Consider the following 25,846-nt stretch of genomic DNA (forward strand, 5'->3'; position numbering starts at 1 on the left):
TACGGACCCAGAAGACGGCCAAGGGGTCTCCAGTTCCCTTACTGTATCAACAGTGGGTGGCAGGCCACGGCGAAGGGACAAGATTTTACCCGCAAAATAGCTCGCAAAATAGCTCAGAATACTTGGAGCTGGGGATTTTAATAACTTGATTTATATGTCAGTCTTCCATAGGTTGCAAGTAATTTCAAGTGACATAATAATAATATTTAATTCCGTATACTCTTTATAACATCAGCACATCTGGTTGTTATTCTGCAATTTAGAAATGATGTGCGTGCCCCCCAATTTTGCTCTTAGATTTATAATGGCTCTTCAGGTTTGATGAGAAACTGGTAATCTTTGGAGACTGCTGGAATTGCTGCACTGTTATTGCGTATGAAAAGGGCAGAAATGAGAGTGGTTGGCAGACCTTTCATATGAGAGCTTTATAACCCACTCTGTCACATGCAGCTAAAGACTGATTTAGGCAGCTGTCCTAGATACATTCATGTGTAAAGGCCCCATTGATGCCAACCACTGGTAGGGTTGTGCCCTTTCATACTGAGAGTCAGAGTAGCTTTATCTCCCATGACCCTATTTGGGTACAATCCATCAGGAAGCCTTTGTGCAACACAAAGTACACCATTGCTGGTTTATACATTGACCTTAAGGAAAGAGTGATCTAACCAACAGTTACAATTTTCCTATTCAAGATGTTCTGTTTGGCACTTTTGTTATCTAGTAATATTTGGTTCCTAATTCTCTTCTGTTCATTGTTTATTAGCTTAAAACTTCACAATGCTTATTCATATACTATAGTATGTATGATATCTGGCATTTGCATTGTTTAAGGAACTGTGTTGGTTGCTCTGGTAATTCATCTTAGAGGTTTCTACATTTCTCTCTCTCGTAATTTTGCTACTTGATGCATAATGAAGGACTTCGTGCTTCTGATGAAGTGGGCTCCAATCCATGAAAGCTAAATCTCACTAAACTTACATGGTTCTAAACTGATGGGATGCTTGGAAAACCATAATTGGATGGTGTGGCAGTCAGCCCCAAAGATCTGCCTGTCTCCAGGGCTCTGGACCAATCCTGGGGATTCTGCCCTCAAGCAAGCCCTAGAGAATGGTCAGCCAATCAGAGCCTTGGAACTTCCCTCGATGGGAGGGGGTGTGCCACCTCAGTTTAAAAGCAGAGGTTTGTTACATTTTTCCTTTGGATAGGGAGATTGCGGCCTCGGATAAGGGTATCAACTGAATCAGGCTTTTGTTTGGGTTCAGTTAGGATTTCAGGGGTTAGGATAGGGCAAGATTCTTGATTTAATGAAGTAAACAAGTACCTTTTTTGAAGGGCTCACAAAATGTTAACTAGGTCCCTGGGGGGCCAAACGGGGACACAGAGGGAGTCATGTGGGAGGAAATGCTAAATTTTCGGCCATTTTCACTTAGTTGCCCTCCCCTGGCATAACTCATAATTTCTATGTCGCTCCAGGAATGACATTATTCCTGGTGCGATGCAGAAGTTATGGGTCATTCTGGGGGCTGATTGAGTGAAAATCACCCCAAATACTAAATTTGGGGCCGATTTTCACTCAGTCGGCAGTCGGAGTGACCCATTCACCAGGAATGATACCATTCCTGGTGTAACTCAGGTGCATGTGGGGGCTCTCCAGGCCATGTGGGAGCACGCTTTGTCCCCAGCATCACATTCCTGCATTTTTCTTTCCCCTGCTGGCCAGGTGAGAGGTGGTGGGGGAGGCTGGGGGTGGGAGATCCTCCACCAGGGGAGTGGCAAGCCTAATGTTAACTGTTTTGTACTGGTTCTAAGGCCAGGTTCTCTAAAAATTAATAAGAGTGGCCTGGAACCTGTGTAGAATCCGATCAGCAGTGATTATTTGCTGAGGACCCCTATCTGGAGGGAAAGGAATTATTTCCTTCTCTCAGCTTTTGTGTATGTGTCAGCTTAGGCTCAGGTTCAACTAGTATCCTCCCAATGAGGGAAAATGTAACCTCTGTGGAGTAAAATTGTGAGCCAGCTGTCTATCTAGTCAAACCAATTGCTCTTTACTCCTTTCAGTAGCAGCTTTGGTTGTTGTTTTTTTAACGACCCATTTCTCAAATGATAATGTCTGTATAAAATACTTGACAAGAATGGGAGTCCCACAACCTGGGCACACTTGCTAAATAATCCTGTTCCGCATGTCCAGTCTAATCTGAATAGCCGTAGGCCAGACTATTCTTGTCCTCCCATGTCCAAAGAAACCAAGCATTGGAAAAGTTTGCTGCTTCCTTCCTGTGCCATTTACTCAACAGGAAATTGCCCCTAGAGGTGCTATTTCATTAGCTAATTTACCCCATCAGGACAGGTGGAGCCCCTAATGAGGCAGATGGAGCCCTCCCCAGCCGTTCAGGTTGTGGAAAATGGCATAAATATTACCTCCTTACGTGTGCGGTCCTGATCCAGAGCAGATCCTTGTGTGCTTGGGACGGAGGCATAGATTTCCAAAACATGTCTGTTGATTCAGTGCAGGGAAGTACTCAGGTAAAATAAACCATGTTGCCAGGCCCTTAGAGTATTCTAACTAGATGCAGCAGCCTCCATGAGAGATGTGTGGCTGCTGGATTGCATGGCGTCCCAGGAGGACACGGGTATGCTTGAAACATGACACAGCTTAGTGGGGCTTGTGGTTGAGGGAAGTATCTGTGCATTCCTATAGTGTGTGCTCTCAATGTTTTATGCAAGAAGAAAGCCTTCATGCTACAACACTACCATAAATCTCTCTCTTAACTAACTACCTGATGACTATTTCAAGAGGAAAAGGAATATACCTCCTTTGAACATGCTATTTTCACTTGCTTGATACATTACTTGATTCCAATTCACATGGGACACACAGAATTATTTTCTCCAAACCCATAAATTCATGACAGTACATTTAAACTTTGTGTGTGTGTGTGTTTATTAAATATTGTCACAGATTTAATCAGCAGGATAACTCTAGTCTTCTACTGTGGAAGAGAATTTGAATTTTACAAAGCAAATATCTGACAACATGTGGCTCACATGTTTTACTTTTTGGAAACCCATAGATGAACTTCCAGTAAATCTGCGGTTATGCATTGGAATGGATAGTAAAGAACACATTATTTTGTTCCAAAGTCAATAGCAAAGCGTTGCGCTAAAGAGTACGTGCAGAGCTATGGTTTTAATTTGTGTATGAGCGTGTAGGAGAAAGAGAGAGAATTTGGAACCGTCAGCTAACACGTCAGAGAGAAGGCTTGCTTGAAAGCAGATCTCTCTGGCTTGTAAGCTTTCCGCGTGCTGGAGTTTTTGATGCGGGTGTGTGGCAGAGAGGAGAGATTTTAAAAATAAGAATTGCAGTGCTATGATTAGCTGGTACAACTTAGTTGCAGCAGACTGCAAACAAAGTTAGGCAGTTTTTCCTTGGTTCCTTAAATTATTTAATGGGACTACAGACAAACACTACAAAGTTTGGTTTACGTAGACGTATGAAGCTAGAAGTCTTAAGGTCATTTTGAAAATCTCTAGTAACTGCTAAGCTTCTGTCAGATTGCCTATCATGACTTCAGGTAGGGTTACCAAACTCCAACTTGGGCCTGGAGATCTCCTGGAATTACTGTTGATCTCCAGATGACAGAGATCAGTCTTCCTGAAGAAAATGGCATCTTAAAAAGGTGGACTCTATGGCATTATACTCTGCGAAGGTATCTCCCCTACCCAAGCACTAGCCCCAAATCTCCAGGAATTTTACAACCCAGAGTTGGCAACCCTAGCTTAAGGACAAGATTTTTCTCCTTGGTTCTGTGGGGTTTCACAACCTTCCACCCCATTTCTCTTTGCCTTTGAATTTTTTTGTTGTTAAATGATATTACTTGCTTTTAGTTTTATTTTTTAATGCAGGGCAGAGAGAAGAGGTTGGGAATACCACAGGATATCACAAGTTAGTGTGGTTGTTGAACCCCCAAAGGGCTAAAAATTACTGTGCTAAGTGTTGTGGAAGTGGAATAGCTACACTTATTATTATATTTATTTATTTAAAGTATTTATTAGCTGCCTTTCCTCTAAGGGTGTTCAAGGCAGCCTTCAGTATAAGCACAGAAATATCTAGAAAACCAGACTCTTCCAAGAAACCTTTGAGCTGAGAAGCAACCACCTGCTCTGATACCTTGCACAAAAATGGAAGATTGGGGCCTGAGAGTCCAGATTGCAAGCCCCATTGAAGTGATATATGAGAAGAGCATCTTTTGTTCCTGCTCATGAGAAAGTGCTAGGAATGCCAGTCCCCTGCTGGGGGCGGAGGATCCCCCGCTCCCACCCACCACCCTGGCCCCCACTTACCTGATTGGCAGGGGGAATGTGCCTCCCATGTTCTGCAGCGGCCCAAATTGGGCTAAATTGGGCCAAATTTGGCCCCTTGGGGAGTGCAGGAGCGTTCCCAGGGTGGCTTGTGACCTGCGTGATGATTTCACTTCTTGGAAGTGATGTCATTGTATAGGTTGGAAGTGAGTGTGCACTGTGTGCAAAAAAGAAATGCCCAAGGTAGGAGCTGGGATCCAGATCTCCCGCCAGGGGGGTTGGGGGACTGGAAACCCTAGTGAGGTTATACAATTATATGTGACTTACACAATTGTACTGGGCTGAGGCTCAGAGAAATAATGATTGGGTTCCTCTCTACAACTAGTCAGATAATTCTGTCTCAAGTAGATGGATACAAACTGGTTTTAACTATCTTAAAATACTGTGCACAAGCTATAATTTTTAATGAGCTGCTGCTGTTGTCCTTATATCTTTTTGAAATAGGTTTTCTACTTTGTTCTAGAAATTACTGAAAACTCTTTCAGCATTTTATCAGATTCATTTTACAATACTTAGTGTTGCTGATACATATGTAGACTTTTGCACTATATTTTCAAAAGGAGTGGAGGGAAAGACAAGCAATTCTGCTTTCAGAGCTCAGCATTCTTTCATTGCTATTTCTGATAAATGCTGAAGACATTTTAGACAGGAATAGCAACCAGTTTGAGCTAGAGGGACAAGCTAGAGAAGTTTAAACCTGTGGCTATAATATCACTTTTTGTTTTTTAGATTATTCCTTACTAGGAAGGTGTTGTAGAAAAAACGCTCTCATTACTTTTCCGTTAGGACAACTTTTAAAAAAGAATTTATTTGTTTCTTTGTGCAGGCATTCAAGTCGGCGTTCAAGACACTATTTTAAAGATCTACAGTAACACTTTTTCAAAGGACGTACACTGGCATAAAGAACAAAAGAAGTTGATCTGAGAAACACAACATTGCAAAAATGATTTTGGGTTATATAATTCCCGTGTTTGTTTTGGTGCTTTGGTGTTCAGCATCAACAGGTAGGTGAAATTAAGTTAATGTATTGTTTGTGGTTCAAGGTTTTTATTTGTCCCAGTGGGGATCCAAAACGGCATTCTCCTCTTTTCCATTTTATCCTCACTACAGCCCTGCTGGGTAGGTTGCTCTGACAGAGAGTGACTATCCCAAAGTCAACCAGCAAACATCCATGGCTGAGTGGGGATTTGAAACTGAAGTCTCCTAGATTCTACTCTGACACTCTTAACCAGTATGCCACAGTAACCTGCAGATGACAACTTCTGATGAGAGGAGTTTTGGTCAATCTATCTTTATGTCAACCAAAGTAAAATGTCCTGGTGTGTTAAATAACATTGAGAACCTTTTGTCATTATTTCAGTTACTTGCAATATTGAAAATGATAAAATAATGACTACTTGGATAATTTCTTTTTATTGAACTTAAAATAATGCATATTGATTAGCTTATATTTATGGTTTCAAAGTTTTCAATTCTGTGTAATGAGGAGAGAACCCAAGTTATTAGATCTCAAGAAGGAGACTCTTTCTCCCAGTCTATTCCCCAACCAACAACAGAAAAATTATTCCTAGCTAAAAAATCTTTCCTCTAGGACCACTAGAAGATAAGCAACAATCACAACTTATTGATCTATTCTTGATTTAAAGTCTCACAACTTTCCAGGGACATAGTTCTCCTAGCAGCTATCCATGTCTTTTATGACTGAAACGTCCCTGTGTGTGTTATATGCCATCAAGTCAACTCTGACCTATGGCGATCCTATGAAGGAAAGACCTCCAGAATGTCCTATCATTAACAGACTTGCTCAGATCCTGTAAACTGGGGGATGTGGCTTCTTTTGAGTCCAGCCACCTTGTTTTAGGTCCTCCCCTTTTCCTACTGCCTTCCGCTTTTCCTAGCATTATTAACTTTTCCAGAGAATCTTGTCTTCTCATGGTGTGACCAAAGTATGATAGCCTTATTTGTAATTTTAGCTTCTAAAGAGAATTCAGGCTTGATTTGATCTAGTACCCACTTATTTGTCTTTTTGACTGTCCATGGTATCCACAAAACTCTCCTCCAGCACCACATTTCAAATGAATCAATGTGCCGTACACCAATGCAGGCCAGATTTCTGGGAGCTGAGCCTGTCTTGGCAATCTGTACTTAGAAAAATGGTTACTTCCCCTCTCCTTTGTAAGCGTGGATGAAGGAAAGCATTTACTTGGTTGTGGACAGGCCACAAAACCACCCAAACTGAATTAAAAAACAATTTAGCTTTTATTTAGCACATGGAAAAACATTGGCGATCATAGAATGAAAAATATTGGACAAATAATTTCTGTTTACAGTAACAGCAAATGAAGAAATAGTACCGAATAAGCAAATATTTTATTACTAAAGCTTTGTTTACCCTAGAGATGGAAGGGGAAAAAAGGTAAGCACCTATTCTTGTTTTCTAGGTCACATTCTCTTTAACCCATGAGCTGAGGGGGTGGGGGGTGGGGGACTTTGCTTTTTTTCATTTTCACTGTCTCTAGATCTAAGGGTTGTTAAGCCTTGTTGTATTTGAGGGATACTTGCTACTTAGTAACTATTTTTAGGATTGCAGTTTATACATATAGGATCATGCTGTATATGTATTAAGAATTTGCTAGTTTCAAAGTCTGTTGAAGCAACATACTTTAATTCAAGCAAAAATACACAGCTCCTAAAGCCCATTCAGTTGAAGTCAGCTGATGGATTCTGTCTGATGGATTCAGTCTGTCGTTTCCAAGACTGAACATTGAGAATGAAGGAGTGACTTGAATTGGCTTCATCGGCAGGTTCAGAAGTGGTCTTCATCATTTTTAACTCAAGCAGCAGACTGCATCTCAGCATGTCTCCTCTTCAGTGTCCAGGAAGAAGCCCTGCTGTGTACAAATGTACACAATGATATATTTTTGGCAATTTTAGATTGTATAGAAAAGACTCAACTGTTTAATGCCCTCCTTCAGAAACAGAAAAGCAAATGTTAATACTTTGTGGGTTTCTAATTGATCATCACCATGCATAGGCTAAGTAAGAGATTCAGATCTTGCTGGTTTTAATGACATCGTACTTGCCATGTAATAGCTTCCTTTTGTTTAAAAAAAATCCATAAAGTCACAAACTTTCAAATTATTTTAAAATGTATAATTCTTAAAGTAAGAGAGTTAACTAGGTCATGTGAAAGCATCTGCAGAATGTCAAAAAGGCTTTTTAAAGGTAAGAAGAACAGATGCAAACATTGACTGATCACCTGCCACTGTAGGTCAGTAGTCACCTTGAGTTCCAGATTGTTTCCATCACATAGCAATGCTTGGATCACTTGCCAGTTTAAAATGCAATACTAGGTAGGCTGAGAACGGTGTCTCTGCAAATTGCTATCAGGTTGAAATTCTAGGAGTAGGTCTCCTATTTAGCTAGGGCCTTTAAATGCCAGTTTTATGGTGGGAATAGCATACTTCATCCAATAGTGTACAGCTGAGCTGGATATATTCTCTTTATGTTCTAGAATTCATGATGGGACTATTTATGAGAATAAAACACTGCAATATGAATATTTACTCAGTCTGAAAAAGAAGTATTAGGAAAAATATTTACATATGGCTTTTCATCTAATGACTTTTAGCATGTATGTTGACATCTGAATATCTGTGCAAATGAAATGCAGATAGAGTAAAGGACTTCAACTCATTGATTTGATGTGTGATAATATCTTCTGGACATAAACCATAAAAATACATTGTGGCTGAGTTGTGCACTTATAAATGGTATTCTGAAAATGATTCTGGAGGATAGAGTATATTTGTCTTCATTTACCAATGGCAACAGCTGCCTTGTTTTTTGTTCTGGCACAGAAGTATGCAGTCTAGGACAGGTCCATGGGGAAGAGATCAAGTGGAGATGATGATGTCAGGAGACTGGACAGTGGATGGATGACTTGTTTAAATCTGAGATGGCCTCACTGTGGAAAAGATGACCAACCACAGGGGAGACATGTCTGGGCAGTAAACTTTGTTATGCATTGACCTACTTTAACCAGTTACATGGAAAATAATATCCTTTCAAGGATGGATTTAAATCTCTTGGGATGTTCTCCAGGGTTGAACTCCTAATGAAGGCATACAAGAGTGCTAACTTTGATTTGTTTAACACCACATAAAGATTCTTGGATGTTGTCATGGTCCTATTTTGCAGCAAATAAACCTATAAATTATGGGCTTGGAGCCTAACGTTACTTCCACTAGCAGAACAGAATTTTTCCTACCTTCCTTGTCCCTCTGTGTCCAGTAGGGTGCCTGCGGGGATAGAGAACCCTGTGCTGGGTGAAGTAGGATATGCAGTGGGAGGAAGGATCATCAAGACCTTCCTTTCTGCAGGCATTGCAAGCATATCTGAAGAGGAATGTGATGGATGATTCTTCTGAGCTTGATGATGATCTGAATTAAATTTGAAAATAAATCAGTGAAAATTGAAACAATGCAGGCTTTTGTGCAGCCTGCCAATCATCCTGTTGTGTTCTGGGCACAGGGAGTAGGAGATGCGCTTGCACAAAAAATACTTTGTTTTGTTTTGCCATTCTTTTTTATTTGTTCCACTTTTCATTTATTTTGTTATTCACTTGTTATTCATTTTGTTTTCCATTGATTTCAGGGGAAAATCCACCCCTTCCTCTCTTGCACGTAACTTTGGTGTTTTGCATCCAAATGGCACGGCATGTTTAGGCTACTCCCTCAAAGCACCAAACCTGCCAAATGCCAGAGAAAGAGGGCAAAGGATTGTTTATATATATACACACACATACACGTATGTATTGTGTGTGTGTGTGTGGAATTGAGGGAAATTCACTTTTCTGTAAACATGATGTTACAGTCAGTGCTTCCAGTGTAAAATGATTCTATTGCATTGCTGTGTATTTCTAATGAAAAACATTGAAGATCTAATGAAAAATTAAACAAATGAGATTTTTCATTAAGTTCTCATTTGTTTTGGATTTCATCATTAATTTCTGTTTTAAAACTAATAAAGTGATTGACACCCATTTATTTCCTTTCCCATTCATTTTTAAAAGGAATGCATAACTCTACAGAAGAGGACTCTGGTGCTTGAGGACATTCAGTCCTGGTTCTGTGCTGGGAACGTGATTGCTACTGTGAAGATGGGGAAGTTGAAACTTTGGCATGTACTTTTCAATTGTGATCTCAGAACGGTCTTATTACTCTCATTGTTCAAAAAATGCCAGGCTGATCTGAGGATTTGTAGTAACAGTAATAACTGTGTTTACACAGCACTCTTCTAGACAGATTAGTGCCCCACTCAGAGTAGTGAACAAAGTCAGTGTTATTATTATGCCCACAGTACAGCTGGGGAGTTGGGACTGAGAGAAGTGGCTTACCCAAGGACCACCTAATAAGCTCATAGCAGTAGTGGGAATCAAACCAGCAGAGCGCTGATTTACATCCCAACAACTTTACCGCTATGCAGCCTTTCTTCTCTTGGAACATGATCCTGGGATCATGGACAAACTGTGCATCCTATAGATCCCATTGCTGTTCTATATCAAGTTAATGGATGATACCCACTCATTTTAACGCAATTTATGTAAAATGTTTATGTATTAATGTTGTTAATGTATTTTAGAATGGGCTTCGACTGTAATAATTCAGTTCAGTCCATACAGTCCTATGTCATTTCTGAGTTTAGGACCGAGCTCAGACTATGAGATTCCTGGTTTATGCCCTGGATCCCTTCACTGCATTGTAATGTTTCCTCAAATTAAGACATGGGGACAGCTGCCCAATTTTCTGTGTTTCCATTTGTTAATAAAATACTGAATAATAAGCATTTGGAATTTTAGCCCGCTGGGGGTACTGTACTCCTTACTACAAAGGATTAAAAAGTGCAAATAAGGTCTTGTAAGCCTTTTTTGTGCATACTGTATTATCACAGCTGGTTCGACAGGATTTGGTGGAAATGGAGAGTAATGATGTTGTTTTTAATTTTGTTTGGTTTTTTTGTACAACTTGATAATCGGTTCTGATAAAGATCTGTGTATCTCAGTTCTGAGTCATACAACACCATGGTGATGATTGGCATGGAAATGGAACAATACAAATAAACAGTTCCTTTATTACTCTAACTTTTTTGAAGGAAAATCCTCATGGGCTTTATGCAATGGAGTGGCAAAATAAAGTTAAAATGGGAGGAATCCCTTGAATTACACGGTGAATTGCATCTTGGGAACTCTCTTAGCATAAGCAAATACACACTTGGGTTCTGCCCCCCCCCGCCAAGTGTCCTATATTTTTTTTAAAAGTAAAACTTCATTTCCTCTGTTACATTTAAAAAAGATGTAGCATCTATACATGCATTACCATGTTGTTCCATTTGGTATTAAGATTGAAATCCAACATTTTGTCTAGGATTTAACCATAGGTATATCCCACACATGTAATACTGGTTTGCAGTAGTAATGTGTGGACACCCAGTAACTATAAGTAAACATTTAAGGTTTTATAGATTATATGAAAAGGATATCCAAAAGCAAAGACCATGCAATATCTCTTGTTAATAGAAACAAAAATAACACAAAACAGTGTGCAAGTTTCTGAGTTCTCCAGAGCTTTTGAAATATCTAGTCTAATAAAGAGTTCTGTGGGACTTGACAATTTAGTGTGATTTTGGTAGGTCATAATAAAAAGCAATAGCAATATCCCAATAGTAGAGTTGCATAATTATTAAAAATATTAAGTAACTAAAGACCCCCAAAGTAAATGGTACCTGGGAAGGTGAATTCAGAACAATAATGTAGGGGAAAGGTTGAAAGCCCAACACTGTGATGCAGGTTCACTTGTAATTGCTGTTCACCCTTAAAAAACAAAACCCTGCAGATCTGTTCAAGCATCTCTGAACCTCACTTCTATTTTGATGTGTGCTAGCAACAAGTATATTTCATCTGGAGGTATAGAACCCGTACAAGTATCCAAATGCAGTAAATTTATCCCAACTTGCATCTTGTATTTTTAAAGGAATTTGTACCAAAGAAGACCAGCTTGGTATTTCTCACCTGTAATACAGATGAAGGCATTTTAGTGGTAATATAAATTTGTAATTCCATGAGTGAATATGGAGATTTTTAATTGATATGTACAGAAGTAAATGTACTAATTTTTAAAAGAGAAGCATCTGGTGTCGTGTGTTTTATGTGAAAACTTTGAGCAGTGAAACAACAGTGTTGGCACATGCAAATATATTCCAGTGGAAAAGTTTATTGCATGCAAGAACTATTGGAGCTTAGTAGAATTTTTAATGAGCACATCAGGACAGCAATTGTTTTTCCAACAGCAGATGCTTCATTTCTTACCAAGACATATGAGGCCTTATTTTTTACACTGCTTCATGTGTACCATAATTCCTCCTGTAGACAAGTCCAGCTGTTTGATAGGTGTGTGTATTCCCCACACAGTAGCCAGGGTTTTATAAGCTGTCAGTCACTTGGGTGTTTACAGCCACCAAGCCAATCTCTTGAGCAGTTGTCTCCTGTGCTGGTTATTGATAAATTTCTAAGTGGAATGTTCCATTTTATTGTAGTATTCAAAATGTCAGACTTTATGATTTTAAAAATAGGGCTTGCTTGTAAAAAGTGATCCTGTCCAGTTCTTAACAGAATATGGAATTGAAATGTGTGGCTTGCCAAAGACTCCATACAAGCCTCCTACCATCAGGATAGACTGTAATAGTATATCCATAGCTCATTCAAAAGTCCAGGTAAATGAAAGTGGGCAGCTTAGTTTCTGTCAGTGGCATAAGGGCTCAACTGTTTAGGTATTAGTTTGTTTGCCAGAGCTTAGCAGTGGGACATGAAATAATGCAAACCAGAGTGCTTCTGAGCATGTAAAAACTGTCTTTCCACAAAGCATGTACTTTTAGACTTCAGGAATAGTTTGAGAGTTGGAACATGAGACTTTAGACAAGCACCTCTCCTCTTACAAGTAATAAACAGGATCCAGTGATTCTCTTGCACTAAGAGAAGAATCTTACATTAGAGAAATGAGTCCTCTTTCCATTATAGAAGGCGTATTTATTTAGTAGAAGCATCAAGCACAATGGGTGCAGCCCTAGAGTTGTTGGGTTCACCCGGACAGTCCAGTATTCTCTGGGGAAAATAAGATCAAAATACCAGACTCCTGGCCTGGGTGAGGGAAGGAGGTGCTGCCACAATGTGGACCAGCCTCATCCTGTCGCTCCTCCCCTCAGTGAGGCTGGCCCGAGTGAGAGAAGGAGGTGTGCGCCATGGCCTGGGCCAGCCTTGCTCCGCTTCGCAGTGCGGCTGGCCCAGAGGAGGGAAAGAGGCGCACTCTGCTGCCTGAACCAGCCTCTCTCTGCTGCTCCGCCCTTCAGTGAGGTCAACCCTGTGAAAGCTGCCGGGGGGGGGGGTGTTAGATGATATCACGTCTGGAAGTGATGTCATCATGCTGGCTCAAGAGCATACATGAACAAAGAATTTTAATCAGGCAAATCCAGGGATTTCCCCGCCCATTTCACGTGGCAACCCTGCGCTGCCCACATCCAGTAGAAGTCAAAGACAAGGTTTGCATTGACTCTAATGTACAAACTCTGTTGCTGCTCCATGGCTTTCCTTGTGAACTTGAATTTGAACTGTTCCTTCTTGCAGGATCTTGGATTGAAGACCCAGTCCACGAAAGTGGTGCAACTGTTCCATTAGGCCAGTCAGTGCCCTCAGCTTTCTTACTCCCTCCTGTGTTGCTGGGCTTGCATGCTAGGCTAGACTTGTTAAGTAAGGAGAAACTTTCCAGTTTTGTCACTTTTATGACACACTGTTTACACATCGTCTGCTGGTTTTAATTTAACAAGCAAAGGAGAAAAAGTATGCCAGGTCTGTGATCGTAAATGCTGTAGCTATGCTATCTTTTTTGAATAATGGCCACAAGTGAAATAACCTGTCCAATCCTTTATGTGCCTGGCAGCTAAATAAGCTGTATTGTGTCCCAGTATTTTAGTTTATGAACGTACTGCATCATTCCCTCCCTGCTCTCCATTGTTTAAGCTTCATGTTAAGGACTCTCTGACACATCTTTAGTTTTCTGGGTTGCCCATTGCTTGTGAATAAATGTCACTGCTAAGAGAACAGGACCTCTTCAGTATTTATGAGCAGGATACTTTCCCAAAAAATGTATCTCGTTTGCAGCTTAGTCCATTTAATTAGGCTTTGAAGCAGTATTTTGGAAGTGGTCTGTTTAAAGGTGCACATTGGGCCCTAACAAATTGTTATTGTAGTGGGGAGGATTCCTTATTTTTCGTAATACTTTTTAAAAAAAGAAACTTTCAACTTTACAATTTTCTCTCCATCAACACAATTGAGTTTTGATTATTCTCTACTCCTCATTGTTAGCTTTTTAGGTTGATTCCAGTAATAGTTGTTTGTATTGAAATAACGTTCCTAGTGGTGATGTTGTCATGGCCTGTGGCCACTAACGACCCCTTGGCTAAGACTATTGCAAGTTTGTAACTTGCCATTTTCAGGGAAATAACTTGGCACTGTACCTGCTATAGCTAAGTATAACACTATCTAAAGGGGGACAGGACATTCCAGAAAATAAATATCAGCCTTCTACTTAGACCATATGTCCCATCTGTTCCTTTTTATTAGGGATGGTCCCTATTTTTATTACCTGTTTTTGGTAAGAAAATTATCATCCCTGTTCGGAACATTTTTTTTTCTCTTTTGTAAACTAAGAATTTAGTTAGTATGAATTGTCATACTTCAAGGTTTATTTCCCTCCTCAAGTTCTCCTAGAAGAAATGACATTTCTGAATGAATGTAAACAATGGATATATCTTCTCTCCAGTACACATGCATATAAATTAGGGTTATCAGATGCCCCGGAGCCAAGCCAGGGGATGGGGGGACTGGGGGTGTGCATTGGGAGGAATTGCAGCTTCAGAGTATTTCCTTGTCATGCCTTGATAGGGGGCCAATTTTTAACACATCAGCCCCATGAGGGGGCCTTCGCTTGTCATGCTGGGAATGGTATTGTTCCTGATGTGATAAGGAAGTGCTCTGGAGCACACACGAGTGTGCTGTGGAGCTCCTGGGCCCATTCCCTGTGCCTTCCCCCCTCCATCAGCCAAATGAGAGGTGGAGGGGTAGTGGTGGCTGGGAGCGGGGGATCTCAAACCTCCACTGGGGGAATGGAATTCCTAGTATAAATGCATGCTCATGAACACTGAGGTAATGGTATTGTAGGGCAGTGTACAACCTATTATTTTACACAGTGCTGCTGCCAAGGTATAGTTGAATTGTGATAATATTTCACAATTAAATATTTTTTCTAGCATCTTTTAAAGCAACATAAGAAGTTCCAGATTTCAAACTGGCATCTGTTGGGCAATTGCAAAGAAAATAAAGATGCCCCTCAGTGTCAAAGAGCCTTCAGCAATGTGTGAAAGGAAGGGGGCATTAAGTCTTGACATGAGAGTAAGGATGTTCAACCACATTTTCTTCAGTCAAATTTTGTAGGAATTTCAAGGCTATAAGACTATATAAACTAGGATTGCCAGTCTCTTGGTGGTGGCTGGAGATCTGGAATTACAATTGATCTCCACGCCATAGAGATCAGTTCTCTTGGAGAAAATGGCTGCTTTGGAGGTTGAACTTTATGGTGTTAGAGGTCTTGCTGAAGTCCCTCCCCTTCCCCAAACCCATCCTCTCTAAGCTCCACCCCCAAGTCTCCAGGAATTTCCCAACCCTAATATAAATTGTAATCAGGTAGTAAGAGAGAATGGGATCCCCATCCCTTTTGCTAGATGATCTTCTTAAAAGGGTTACCGTGTCTCTCTGTGGCCACTCATTGGATCTCTTCTGTATCACTTGGAAATCTATGCTTTATGAGAATGTCAACTTTCTGCCTGCTTCAAAAAGAGCAAGTTTTATCCATGCTCTGATTTCCTATTTCCTTGTCACTACTTCAGATATCATGCTGTCAGCACATCTTTCCTGGCTAGGCTGCTGTAAAGTATTATTAATCATACTTCTATTTGTGTGGGTTTTTTTAAAAAAAGACTTCAGACTTCACATAAAATAAAAGAGTAGGCCTTGCCTGCAGGCTCAATCTGAAAAAATATAAGAGTCATGAGCTATGTTAACCCATTCAGGGGGATTTTTCATGTTGTGCATTTACTGATGCAATTGTCTTGGGGTTGAAAGTATAACCAGTAAGCCGCTCTAATGGTGGTGGTGATGGGTGTGTTTGCAGGCACAGGCACGGGTACAGTTGTCCTCTGTACCGGATGTCCTTTCTGTTAGGATTTTTGAATCAGACACTTTTGGATTGGGAGCTCTACTGCCGATTTGTGATTATTCTCAGGGACTGTAAGGGGAAATCCCATTCACATATGCAGATGAGTTCCATGCAGCAAGAAGTACTATAAGTGCTATGGTTGGCAACCTCCAGGTAGGGCCTGGTGATCTGGAATTACAATTCATCTCCAAACTACAGGGATCAGTTTCTCTGAAGAAAATGGTTGATTTTGAGGGTGGACTCTATGGTAATACTCTGCTGAGGTCCCTTCCCCAACTCCACTGTCCCCAAGCTACACCCTCAAATCTCCAGGAATTTCCTAACCTGGAGTTGGCAACCCTAATGAATGCTCTAAAGAAGTCTGAGGGTGCCTGTCTGGTCAGTAGCCATATTGCTGGTCTAGTATGCTGGTCTTCCTTGCTGCTGCTGTCCTGATTCGTGGCCCTCAGCTTTGGTCTCTGGCTTCTGCTTCTCTGGTATTGGCCTCTGAACTTGCTTATGACCCTTGTTTGGCATTTTGAACAGCCCTCGTTTCTGCTCTAGTGGTATCAGCTCTTGGAACTCTGTTCAGCCTTGCTTCAGCTTCCTGATTCTCTTGCTCTGCCTGCTGCCCATGATCCTGACCAGACACATTCTTCCTTTGCAGCCCTTCAGAGGCTTTTTACGTTGGTTTCTTTTTAAAGATATGCTGTTGCCTTAAGTGTGTTTAGTGAGAAATGCTAAGGCATAGTTTAGGCATAGTTTTTTTCCCTGTTCCCTGCAGTACTGATATATTTCTTAATGTAAAAGGTCTGAAGATACTGCAAATTGCCTGAAAGATGGCACCAGTGAACTTCTCTCACAATAATCTGTTAAATATGAATCGGTTCAGAACTCAAAATCATTAGCTATTTTTCAAATCCTTGACAGAATAAGATTAGCAGGGTTTATTATACTCTTTCCACTCTTATTCCAAGGATATAGAGAGAGAATCTATCCATGTCTGTAGTCCTTGTGTAGGCGAGCTTAAAGGATAGAATCATTCAAGGCTACCCAGTGAATATCACAGCCGAACAGGGATCTAGAGCTGTATTTCTCAAATTGCCTGTTTTTTTATTCTGTACTGGCTCGCTGTGATATGTTGAATATTTCTTTTTCATTCTTCTTTCATATCTACAGAATGTAAACTGCAGCAAGAAGCATGTAAATAAGCCAAAACATGCATACCAGACCAAGCTTTGACTTTATTAACATGATTCAGAAGAAAAGAATTCTTGATGTGTGTGTGCACCATTTAATGATATTGTTAAATCTTCTTGTGCGTAGAAAAGGCGGAGTAGTTTCCTCTGTTTCTACTTTCTGCCTGTATTAAATATCTCAGATAGACACTGGCATTTTGCCCCCTTTATGAGACCTGTATTATACCACCTTCCTGCCTTTCTTAATGTTCTTTTGGGTGGTTTCTTTTCCCTCTTGCCTCTGCTTTGCTTCAGATATATTTTAGATTGAATGCAAGGAAGAAGAGGGTTGAGGGGCAAAGAAGTAAGTATGTGCTACCTTTTCTTGTATATTTCTGAGGGAGCAATTTGCTTACTGTTCAGATGACATTAATTCTCTCCTGCCTCGTAAACCTGTGTATTTATTTACTTGACTTCTCTCTCAGCCTTCTCCCCAGTGAAGACCCAAAATGGCTTATATCATTCTCCTCAATGTATCATGTGATCAGGAGCCAGGCTTCAGACTTTTTTGCACCTTCTTTTCTGAGAAAGATGAAATATTTCATATAGGAGGTAATACATTTATATGGCCACTTGTTCTCCAAGACCGTCCAATCCAAAGGGTATGGAAAGTATAGCATGAGTAAGATGTAGGGGTTCTAAGGGGAACAGTGTTTGAACAGGCTTTTGCCATAGGCAATTTTGACACTCTGGGTAAATATCCCACTTGGTTTCTTTGGTACCCTAATCTGTTCTCTTCCCCATTTTGAGGTTTGTTTCATCAGCTCTCTATTTGTCTTAACACCTGGAACAAATATTCCATCTGTTCAGTGGATGGGCCATTGTTCGAAGCCTACTTTGACAATTACTATAAAAGTGATAGATTTGGGGATTTTTCTTTATAGCTAATTTTCCCACATGTGATGATACCATCTTCATTACTATGACCTAAGCTATTCTAGATTGTGCATTTCAGATGCTTAAGTGGGGGGTTTCAAGCAAAGTGAGATTCCATTGAAGTGAGCCAATAAAAAAAAAACTGTAATACTAATATTTGTTACAGTTAGGGCTGCAGGTACCCCGCTCCCAGCCTCTGCCCCCTGCTGCCACTCACCTGTCTGATGGGGGAGCCCATCATAAAAGTAAGTGCCAGGTCCTTCCGCCTCACGACTGTAAGGGTAAGGGGACCTGGCAACCTAGTTACAGTACTTGTTCTTCCTTCTTCTAATGTTGATGCATTTATAAACACTGTCAGTAATAAAGCTATCCAGTAGCACAGTGTGCTTATTTCACAGAACACTATTTTTAATCCTGTGTATTACATCTTGTAATGTTTCTAAAATTCGCTTGTAAATCTCAGTGGATGTCCAATGAGATGGGCTTTAGAAATGATTGCCCTTATAATCTCTTCAATAATCTCCCAGAACATTTACTTTCAACACTGTAGTTTTAAAACCAGTCTTTTCAAGTCAACAAAAATGGACCGGTTGCTTGCAGTAGGAATTGGATTACTTTTTGCTTAGTTTGGATGCCTGATTCCAATCCAATGAATGAAAGTTTCATGCAGCTTTATTAAATTTGTGATTATTGTTAATGGCTTGTATGAACTCTTGGCTAGGGACTTTGGAAATTAAGAGGAAAACATTGATTTTATTGCTGTTGTAGTAAGGATTTCTTGGATACGGTGTAGATGCTGAACATTAAATCCTTTATTCTTTGATGGCCTGAAGGAGCCATTATTTCATGATTCCATTCACACTCATTAAGTAAATAGGTAAATTGCTTTCATCCTTCCTGTGTGGGCTAAAAGTAAGAAAGTGAGATTATAGGAAAGGCTTGTCTGCCTGTGTTATGTCAAAAAAAAATTCTTCTATTCCAGTATTTTGAACTGACAGGAAAAAAATTGATTAATTTGAAATGTGGTGCTGGAGGAGAGTTTTGCGGATACCATGGACAGCCAAAAAGACAAATAAGTGGGTATTAGATCAAATCAAACCTGAATTCTCCTTAGAAGCTAAAATGACAAGACTAAAGCTATCGTACTTTGGTCACATCATGAGAAGACAAGATTCTCTGGAAAAGTCAATAATGCTAGGAAAAGTGGAAGGCAGCAGGAAAAGAGGAAGACCTAAAACGAGATGGCTTGACTAAATAAAAGAAGCCACATCCTCCAGTTTGCAGGATCTGAGCAAGTCTGTTAAAGATAGAATGTTTGGGAGGTCTTTCATTCATAGGGTCGCCATGGGTCGGAGATGACTTGATGGCACATAACACACACACAGTATTTTGAACACCAGGGATACAGAGCCGATCATATGATCTATTCTGTGGGATCAGTGCTTAGGATGCATCATTAAAATGGTCAGCGTTTAAAAAGTTATGATAAGCATGTCCAAGGGTGTGATCATGCTTAGTGAGAGTTTGAACCTTATGCCATATATACCAGTTCCCTTTGAAAATCCCACCATTTCACTAACGCTGAATTGTGTGTGGGCTCCTGTTCCCAAAGGTGAAGGTCACTTGGGCATTTAGGGTTGCCTAGAAAAAAAATGTCCAGTCTCTCCCATGGAGGCTTATTTACTACGTAGGCGATGATGTTTTTTACCTCCATGACATGAAAAACTTCAGGTGCCTGTTTCCATACATTATGCTTCCAATAAAGGGGCAGGACATTCTGCTCTGGGTCTGTTGACAGCCCTAGTGGCAATAATTGTGTTCTTTGGATCTTGGTGTATGTCTAAGCTTTCCCCCTCCCTTATGTATATGTACTTTGCAGACTTCATCTGATGCTTGCTACAGACTCTGCCCCTTTGGTGTAGCTACAGACTCTGCCAGTTTGGTGTAGTTAAGAGCACAGGACTCTAATCTGGAGAGCCAGGTTTGATTCCCCACTCCTCCACTTGAAGCCAGCTGGGTGACCTTGGGAGAGTCACAGTTCTCTGGAGCTCTCTCAGCCCCACCCGCCTCACAGGGTGATTGTTGTGGGGTAATAATAGCATACTTTGTAAACTGCTCTGAGTGGGCATTAAGTTGTCCTGAAAGGCGGTATATAAATTGAATGTTGTTGTTATTGTTATTGTTATTATTATTATTCTGTAGAATTGCAGGGTCTCACTTGCAATGTTATGCTGAACTTTGGAGGTGTCCAGTGCAACTGTTAAGGCTCATCTCTGTTGCACTGATCCCCAGAGATACCTGGGGGGCAGTGAGATGTCTTTCTGGGTTTTCAGCTTCTGAGAGATCCATTGTGACATCAGAGAGTTTCTCTCCCCCTCATCCTACTGATTTTGAAGATGACTAAAGGGTTATTGCCAGGTCAAAAAAACATGCTCGCCAATGGTGAGCTGATTAGCATATTGGTAAGCTGCTGCTGCTGATGTGTACAAGAAGTCTGAGTTTACCCTCCTCAGGGTTGGATGTTGTCACTCTTGATGTATGTTAAAAGGCCTGTCAGACCAGCTAGATGAAATCCAGCTCTTTAAACAGTGACCAGAAAAACTGTGGGACTACATCAGTACTGCTGCTTGGTGTGACTTCTCTTCCCTAGTGCTTATATGAATTAACCTTTATGAAATTTGAAGAGAGATAGAAGTAAAAAAAACACAGTTCTGAAAAGCTGGGAAATTGACGGACCAAACAAATAATAGGGAATCAAATCATTAGTTTAGTAGAATTATAAGAAAGACAATTATGCTAATTATAAAATCCTAAATTAACTTTTATGAAAAATTGATACATTCTAATTCTAAAATTAAATTTAAAATATAATTAATTTAAAATTAAAGTAAAACACAGAGAGGATGTGTATCTTTTATATGCATATTAAGGCCCATACAAGCCTGTGGAACAAGATGTTCTCATTCCGTTTTACTGATTTCAGATGAACAAGTTGAAATTAAAAAAAATAGCTACTAGGACTGACAACCTCCAAGTAGGGCCTGAAGTTCTCCTGGAATCACAACTCCTCACCATACGACAGAAATCAGAACCTTCCCCTGGCTGTGCCCCCAAACTTCCCAAGCCAGAGTTGGCAGTCCTAGCTGCCACTAACACCCAGTGTTGTTGGCTTTGTGAAATAGTTATCATTGTTCAATTAATGATATATAGTTGTCCTAAGCAATGATATAAATATACATGTCCAGTGATTTTTCTGTAGATGGTCACTAGAATACAAAAAGCAGTAGTTCACGAATAGGTTAACAGTGACCCCACTGGGACAGCATTTTCCACTTGGGCAGGGCCCCTGAAAGATCCCAGATGCAGCTGTGAAAGGGATCACAAAGAGATGTCTTTCTCCTTCTTGCATTAATTTTGGGCATTGTTTTAGGCTGCTTTCACACATGCTGAATAATATACTTTCAGTACACTTTCAGTGTACTTTGCAACTGGCTTTTACTACGTGAAATGGGAAAACCCACTTACTAACAATTACCAAAGTGGACTGAAAGTGCATTATTCAGCATGTGTGAAAGCAGCCTTATACTATGAACTACACTTTAACTGTTCCTATTTGTATTTTCTTTCCCCCAAAACATATACATTGAAACTACAAGTTATTCTCCTACCACTCACATTTAAATAAAAACAGTTTTTTTATAGTTGCAATTCATAATTGGGGGGTGAGGAAATCATTGCCTTGTAATAACTAGTAACTGTCAGGACCTGGAGTGTGGCAAAAGGGTTATACTGCTGTAACTGGTGTTCATCTTCGTTCTTCTGTGCCTCCACACATGGGGGACTGCGCAGGCGCAGGCCAGCCGCCGGAGAATTTTCTAGAGCTTCCATGGCTCCGAAGGGGCCGTTTGTCGCGCGCCTCAGCGACCGTTTTCCCGCCCAAACGGTCACGTGATCCTCCAGCGACCAACGGCCCCTTCCCTCAGTTCTCTTCTTGCCGCCGCTTGGAGAGAACGTGAGCTTCGTTGCTCTGTGCTTTTGTGCTTCGTGCTTTATTCTGACTGATTGCTTGACTTTTGACTTCGGACTTCGTGACCTCGACTATTCTTCGGATCTCGTTTGGACTTTGTTGTGGACTCGGTAATTTGACTCGGACTGTTTGTTGACCTTCCTTTTGCGTGCCCCTGAAGATGGCCTCAAAGGCTCTCTTCAAGCATTGCCTCCAATGCCACACTAAAATGGCCAAGACCGATGGCCATGAACTGTGCCTGTTCTGTTTGGGGGAGACCCATAATGTAACGGCCTGTAAGATTTGCCAGGGCTTCACCAGCAAGGCCCGACAGGAGCGCAAGGCCCGTCTTAACTCCTCCCTGTGGCAGAAGGTCATGTCCGGAGGCGCCCCGTTGCCCTCCTCCAAGGCCGGCCCTAGCCACTCTGCCGAACGGCATTCCGGAGCTGGCTCAGTGGCCTCCGCGAGGTCGGGGTCGAAACCGCGTCCCCCGAGTGCCTCGGCGTCGAGAGCGGCCTCTCCAGCGCAGGGACCGGTACGGCCGCCCCGTAGCGCATCTTCCACCAGGTCGGATCCGAGACCGACATCGGAACCGAGGATCCTGGTACCGAGTCCCCGGTCGGAACCGACGACCGGGTCGATTCCGGTAAAATCTAAGAGATCGAGGCCGAGGTCCCCTTCGAAGGCGAGGAGCGCGTCGGTTCCGAGGTCTTCTTCGGAACCGGCGAAGAAGAAGAAGAAGACCAAACATCACCGGTCGCCGCATCCCGCTCCCCAGGAAGAGGTCATCGTGCTTCCTCACACGCCTTCCCCTCATCTGGATTCCCCGGAGCCAGAGGACATCTCCGTGCCGGTGCCGGATCCGATGGCCTTCGAGACGGTGCCCGCAGAATTCTCTTCGGGACCGGAGCCGAGCCCGCGCCGTCGGATCCGAACATCGCCTGCTCTTCGGTCGCCGAGGCTGGAACCGAGCCCGTCTCCTCGTCGGAGCCGTCCGTCGCCTGCCCGTCCGTCTCCACCAGCTGCCGGTCGTGAGCGACGTCGGTCTGGGGACAGTGTCCGATCGGTCCGGTCCACTGCGTCCCGACATCGACGGGCCTCCTACCTCCCCTCGCCATACCATTGCCAGTGGGAAGGGGCACCTGCAGGTTTCTCCGTGTCGGAACCGAGGCCTTCGACATCGAGGTCGACGTGGGCTCCCCCTCCGCACCAGGTTCCGGAATCCCAGCTCGGTTCCGATGAGGAGGATGTGGAGAGCTTTGGCGGCTACCAGTCGGAGTCCTGGTCCGAACCATCGCCAGCTGAAGAGCTTGTACCATCTGCGGACTCGCCATTCGAGGACCTCCGCATCTACGCCGACCAGATGGCGAGGATGGCCAAGGCTCTCGAGATGGACATCTCCTCGGCGGTTCCCCAGACCAAGGACAAGCTCCTCAAGCGCATTTATGGAGACAACCCGGCATATGTTGGCTTCCCCATGCTCGAGGGTCTTGAGGAAATCGTGGAGAAGGTGTGGCAGGTGCCCTGCGATCAACCTCCAACATCCAAGAGGATTGAGCAGCTCTACAAGATCAAGCAGGGTACCTGGCCGGCGCTGGTGAAACACCCTCCACCTTCCTCCTTGGTCACAGAGGAGTTCAACCCCAGGCGATCGGGTCACTCCTCGGTACCTGCCGATAAGGAGGGCAAGAAACTGGATGCCATGGGCAGGCGCCAATACATTGTTTCTTCCCTAGGTCTGAGGATTGCCAACTATCAGACCATCATGGCAGGGTACCAGCTGTACCTCTGGGAGAAGTTGGCATCCTATACGCGAGACCTCCCTCCTGAACAGAAGGCTGTGGTGTCCCTGCTGCAGACAGAGGCTGTGAGACTGTCTAAGCAGCAGATGAACGCTGGAAGCCACGCTGCTGACACTGCTGCTAGAGGAATGGCTTCGGCGGTGGTCCTCAGGCGCCACTCCTGGTTGCGGTCTACGGCCCTGTCCCAAGAGGTGCGTTCCAGAGTGGAGAGCATGCCATTTGAGGGGGACTCGCTCTTTTCCAAAGCGACCGACGAGACCCTGAAGAAAAAGAAAGAGGACCGGCAGACGGCGCGGTCTTTGGGCCTGGCTCCAGCGGACAAGCCCTCCTCCAGGTCACGGTACGCTCCCCGATCTGGTCCTTACCATTACCAGGGCAGATACCATCAACAGCGGCCAGGCTACCAGCAGTATCCTGCCTACCAACAGCGGCCTTACCCTCCCGCACAACAGCAGAGGAGGCGTCGGCCCTTCAAGCCTCGTCCGGCACAACAACCGGCCCAGCAGAAGGATCAGCAGGGCACCGGGAGGCAGTACTGACGGGTCACGCCAGCCGTATCCCCGAACTTTTCGGACAGACTTAGTCCACTCCTCTCTGAGTGGGAATCAATAACATCTGACTCATGGGTCTTAACTATTGTTGAACTGGGATACGGGCTGGAGTTCGTTGAACTGCCTAGATGCAGTTCACCCCTGACAGCTGTCAATAACACTATGGCCGAGCTGGATGCGGAGATCGTGTCGCTCTTGGCCAAAGGTGCTGTGGAAGAATTGCCCTATGAGGACTCTGTAAGGGGATTCTTCCCTAGGTTCTTCCTGGTCCCTAAGAAGGATGGGGGCTTACGTCCCATCTTGGATCTGAGGGGCCTTAATGCCTTCCTCAAGGTGACCAAATTCAAAATGGTAACGTTAGCGGCTGTGATCGCCTTGCTGAAACAGGGGGATTGGTTTGCGGTTCTTGACTTAAAAGACGCATACTTTCACGTGGGCATACGGAAGGAGCACAGGAAGTACCTGAGCTTTGTTTACCAGCAACGGGTTTTCCGGTATAAGGTGCTCCCCTTTGGCCTGTCCACTGCCCCACGAGTGTTCACTAAATGTGTGGCCCCTGTAGTTTCCTTCCTACGGGAAGAAGGCTGTACCATCTTTCCGTACCTCGATGACTGGCTCATCGTGGCTGAATCGGAGTCTAGGCTGGTGCAGGACATTGGCTTGGTACTTAGCACTTGCCAACGCCTGGGGCTCCTGGTGAACTTGGAGAAATCCAAACTGGTGCCCAACTGCAAGGTGTCCTACATTGGTGCACTCTTAGACTCTGTGGAGGGTAAGGCCCTGCTCCCCTTGGAGAGGGCTCGGTCCCTAAGGGGTCTAGTGTCCATGTTTAAAAGGAACCGGTTCCAGTCTGTGCGCACTATCCAGTGCTTACTAGGGCATATGGCAGCGGCCACCTCTGTGGTGCCTTTCGCTAGGCTGCGTATGCGCCCTCTACAGAACTGGTTTGTGCGGAGGTATGATGCTCTACTGCACCCTCCGTCCCTCAAATTCTCTATCCCGAGGGTCATCCTCTCCTCCTTGGACTGGTGGCTGTCTGATGACAACTTGTTTAGAGGGACCCCTTTCGGGTATCAACACCATGACATCACGGTTACCACTGATGCCTCTCTGTTGGGATGGGGGGCTTACTGTGGTGATGTGTCGGTACAAGATGTCTGGTCTGACAGGGAAAAGACCCTCCATATCAATGTGCTTGAACTAAGGGCCATTCGTTTCGCACTTGTGTCTCTTACAGCACTGCTGAGAAATCGTCATGTCTTGGTGCAGACGGACAACACGACTGCCATGTACTACGTGAATCAGCAGGGGGGCACAGTGTCCATGGCCCTGTGCCGGGAAGCCACACTCACTTGGCAGTGGGCTATCAAGAACGGCGTGTCGCTCCGTGCTATACACGTGGCTGGGTCGGACAATGCCCGGGCAGATGCCCTCAGCAGGGTCCCCTTGCTGGAACACGAGTGGGAACTGAACGTAGAGTGCGTTAGGCCGATCTTCCAGATGTGGGGTCATCCAGTGATAGATATGTTTGCCACTGCGGCGACCACCAAGGCCCACACGTTCTGTTCCAGGGCAGGGAGCGACCCCCTCTCTATTGGGGATGCCTTCCAGTTTACGTGGACGCAGGGCTTGCACTACATGTTTCCTCCGTTCCCCTTGATTCCCAGGGTCCTGTGCAAGATAGAGGAGGACGGGACGGACTGCATCCTAG

The 25,846-nt window shown here is 43.2% G+C and overlaps 1 protein-coding gene across 1 annotated transcript in view; it reads left to right on the top strand.

Annotated features, from left to right (window-relative positions):
* Window positions 1-25,846, top strand: part of TGFBR3 (transforming growth factor beta receptor 3) — a 192,840-nt gene that overhangs the window by 19,299 nt on the left and 147,695 nt on the right. The window contains exon 2 of the mRNA XM_054979635.1: window positions 5,186-5,363. Coding sequence (XP_054835610.1) covers window positions 5,303-5,363 — 61 coding nt within the window. The 5' untranslated portion in view covers window positions 5,186-5,302. The remainder of the gene's footprint in view (window positions 1-5,185; window positions 5,364-25,846) is intronic.

The sequence above is a fragment of the Eublepharis macularius genome, chromosome 5, assembly GCF_028583425.1.
Source record: "Eublepharis macularius isolate TG4126 chromosome 5, MPM_Emac_v1.0, whole genome shotgun sequence".
NCBI classification, from domain to species: Eukaryota; Metazoa; Chordata; class Lepidosauria; order Squamata; family Eublepharidae; genus Eublepharis; species Eublepharis macularius.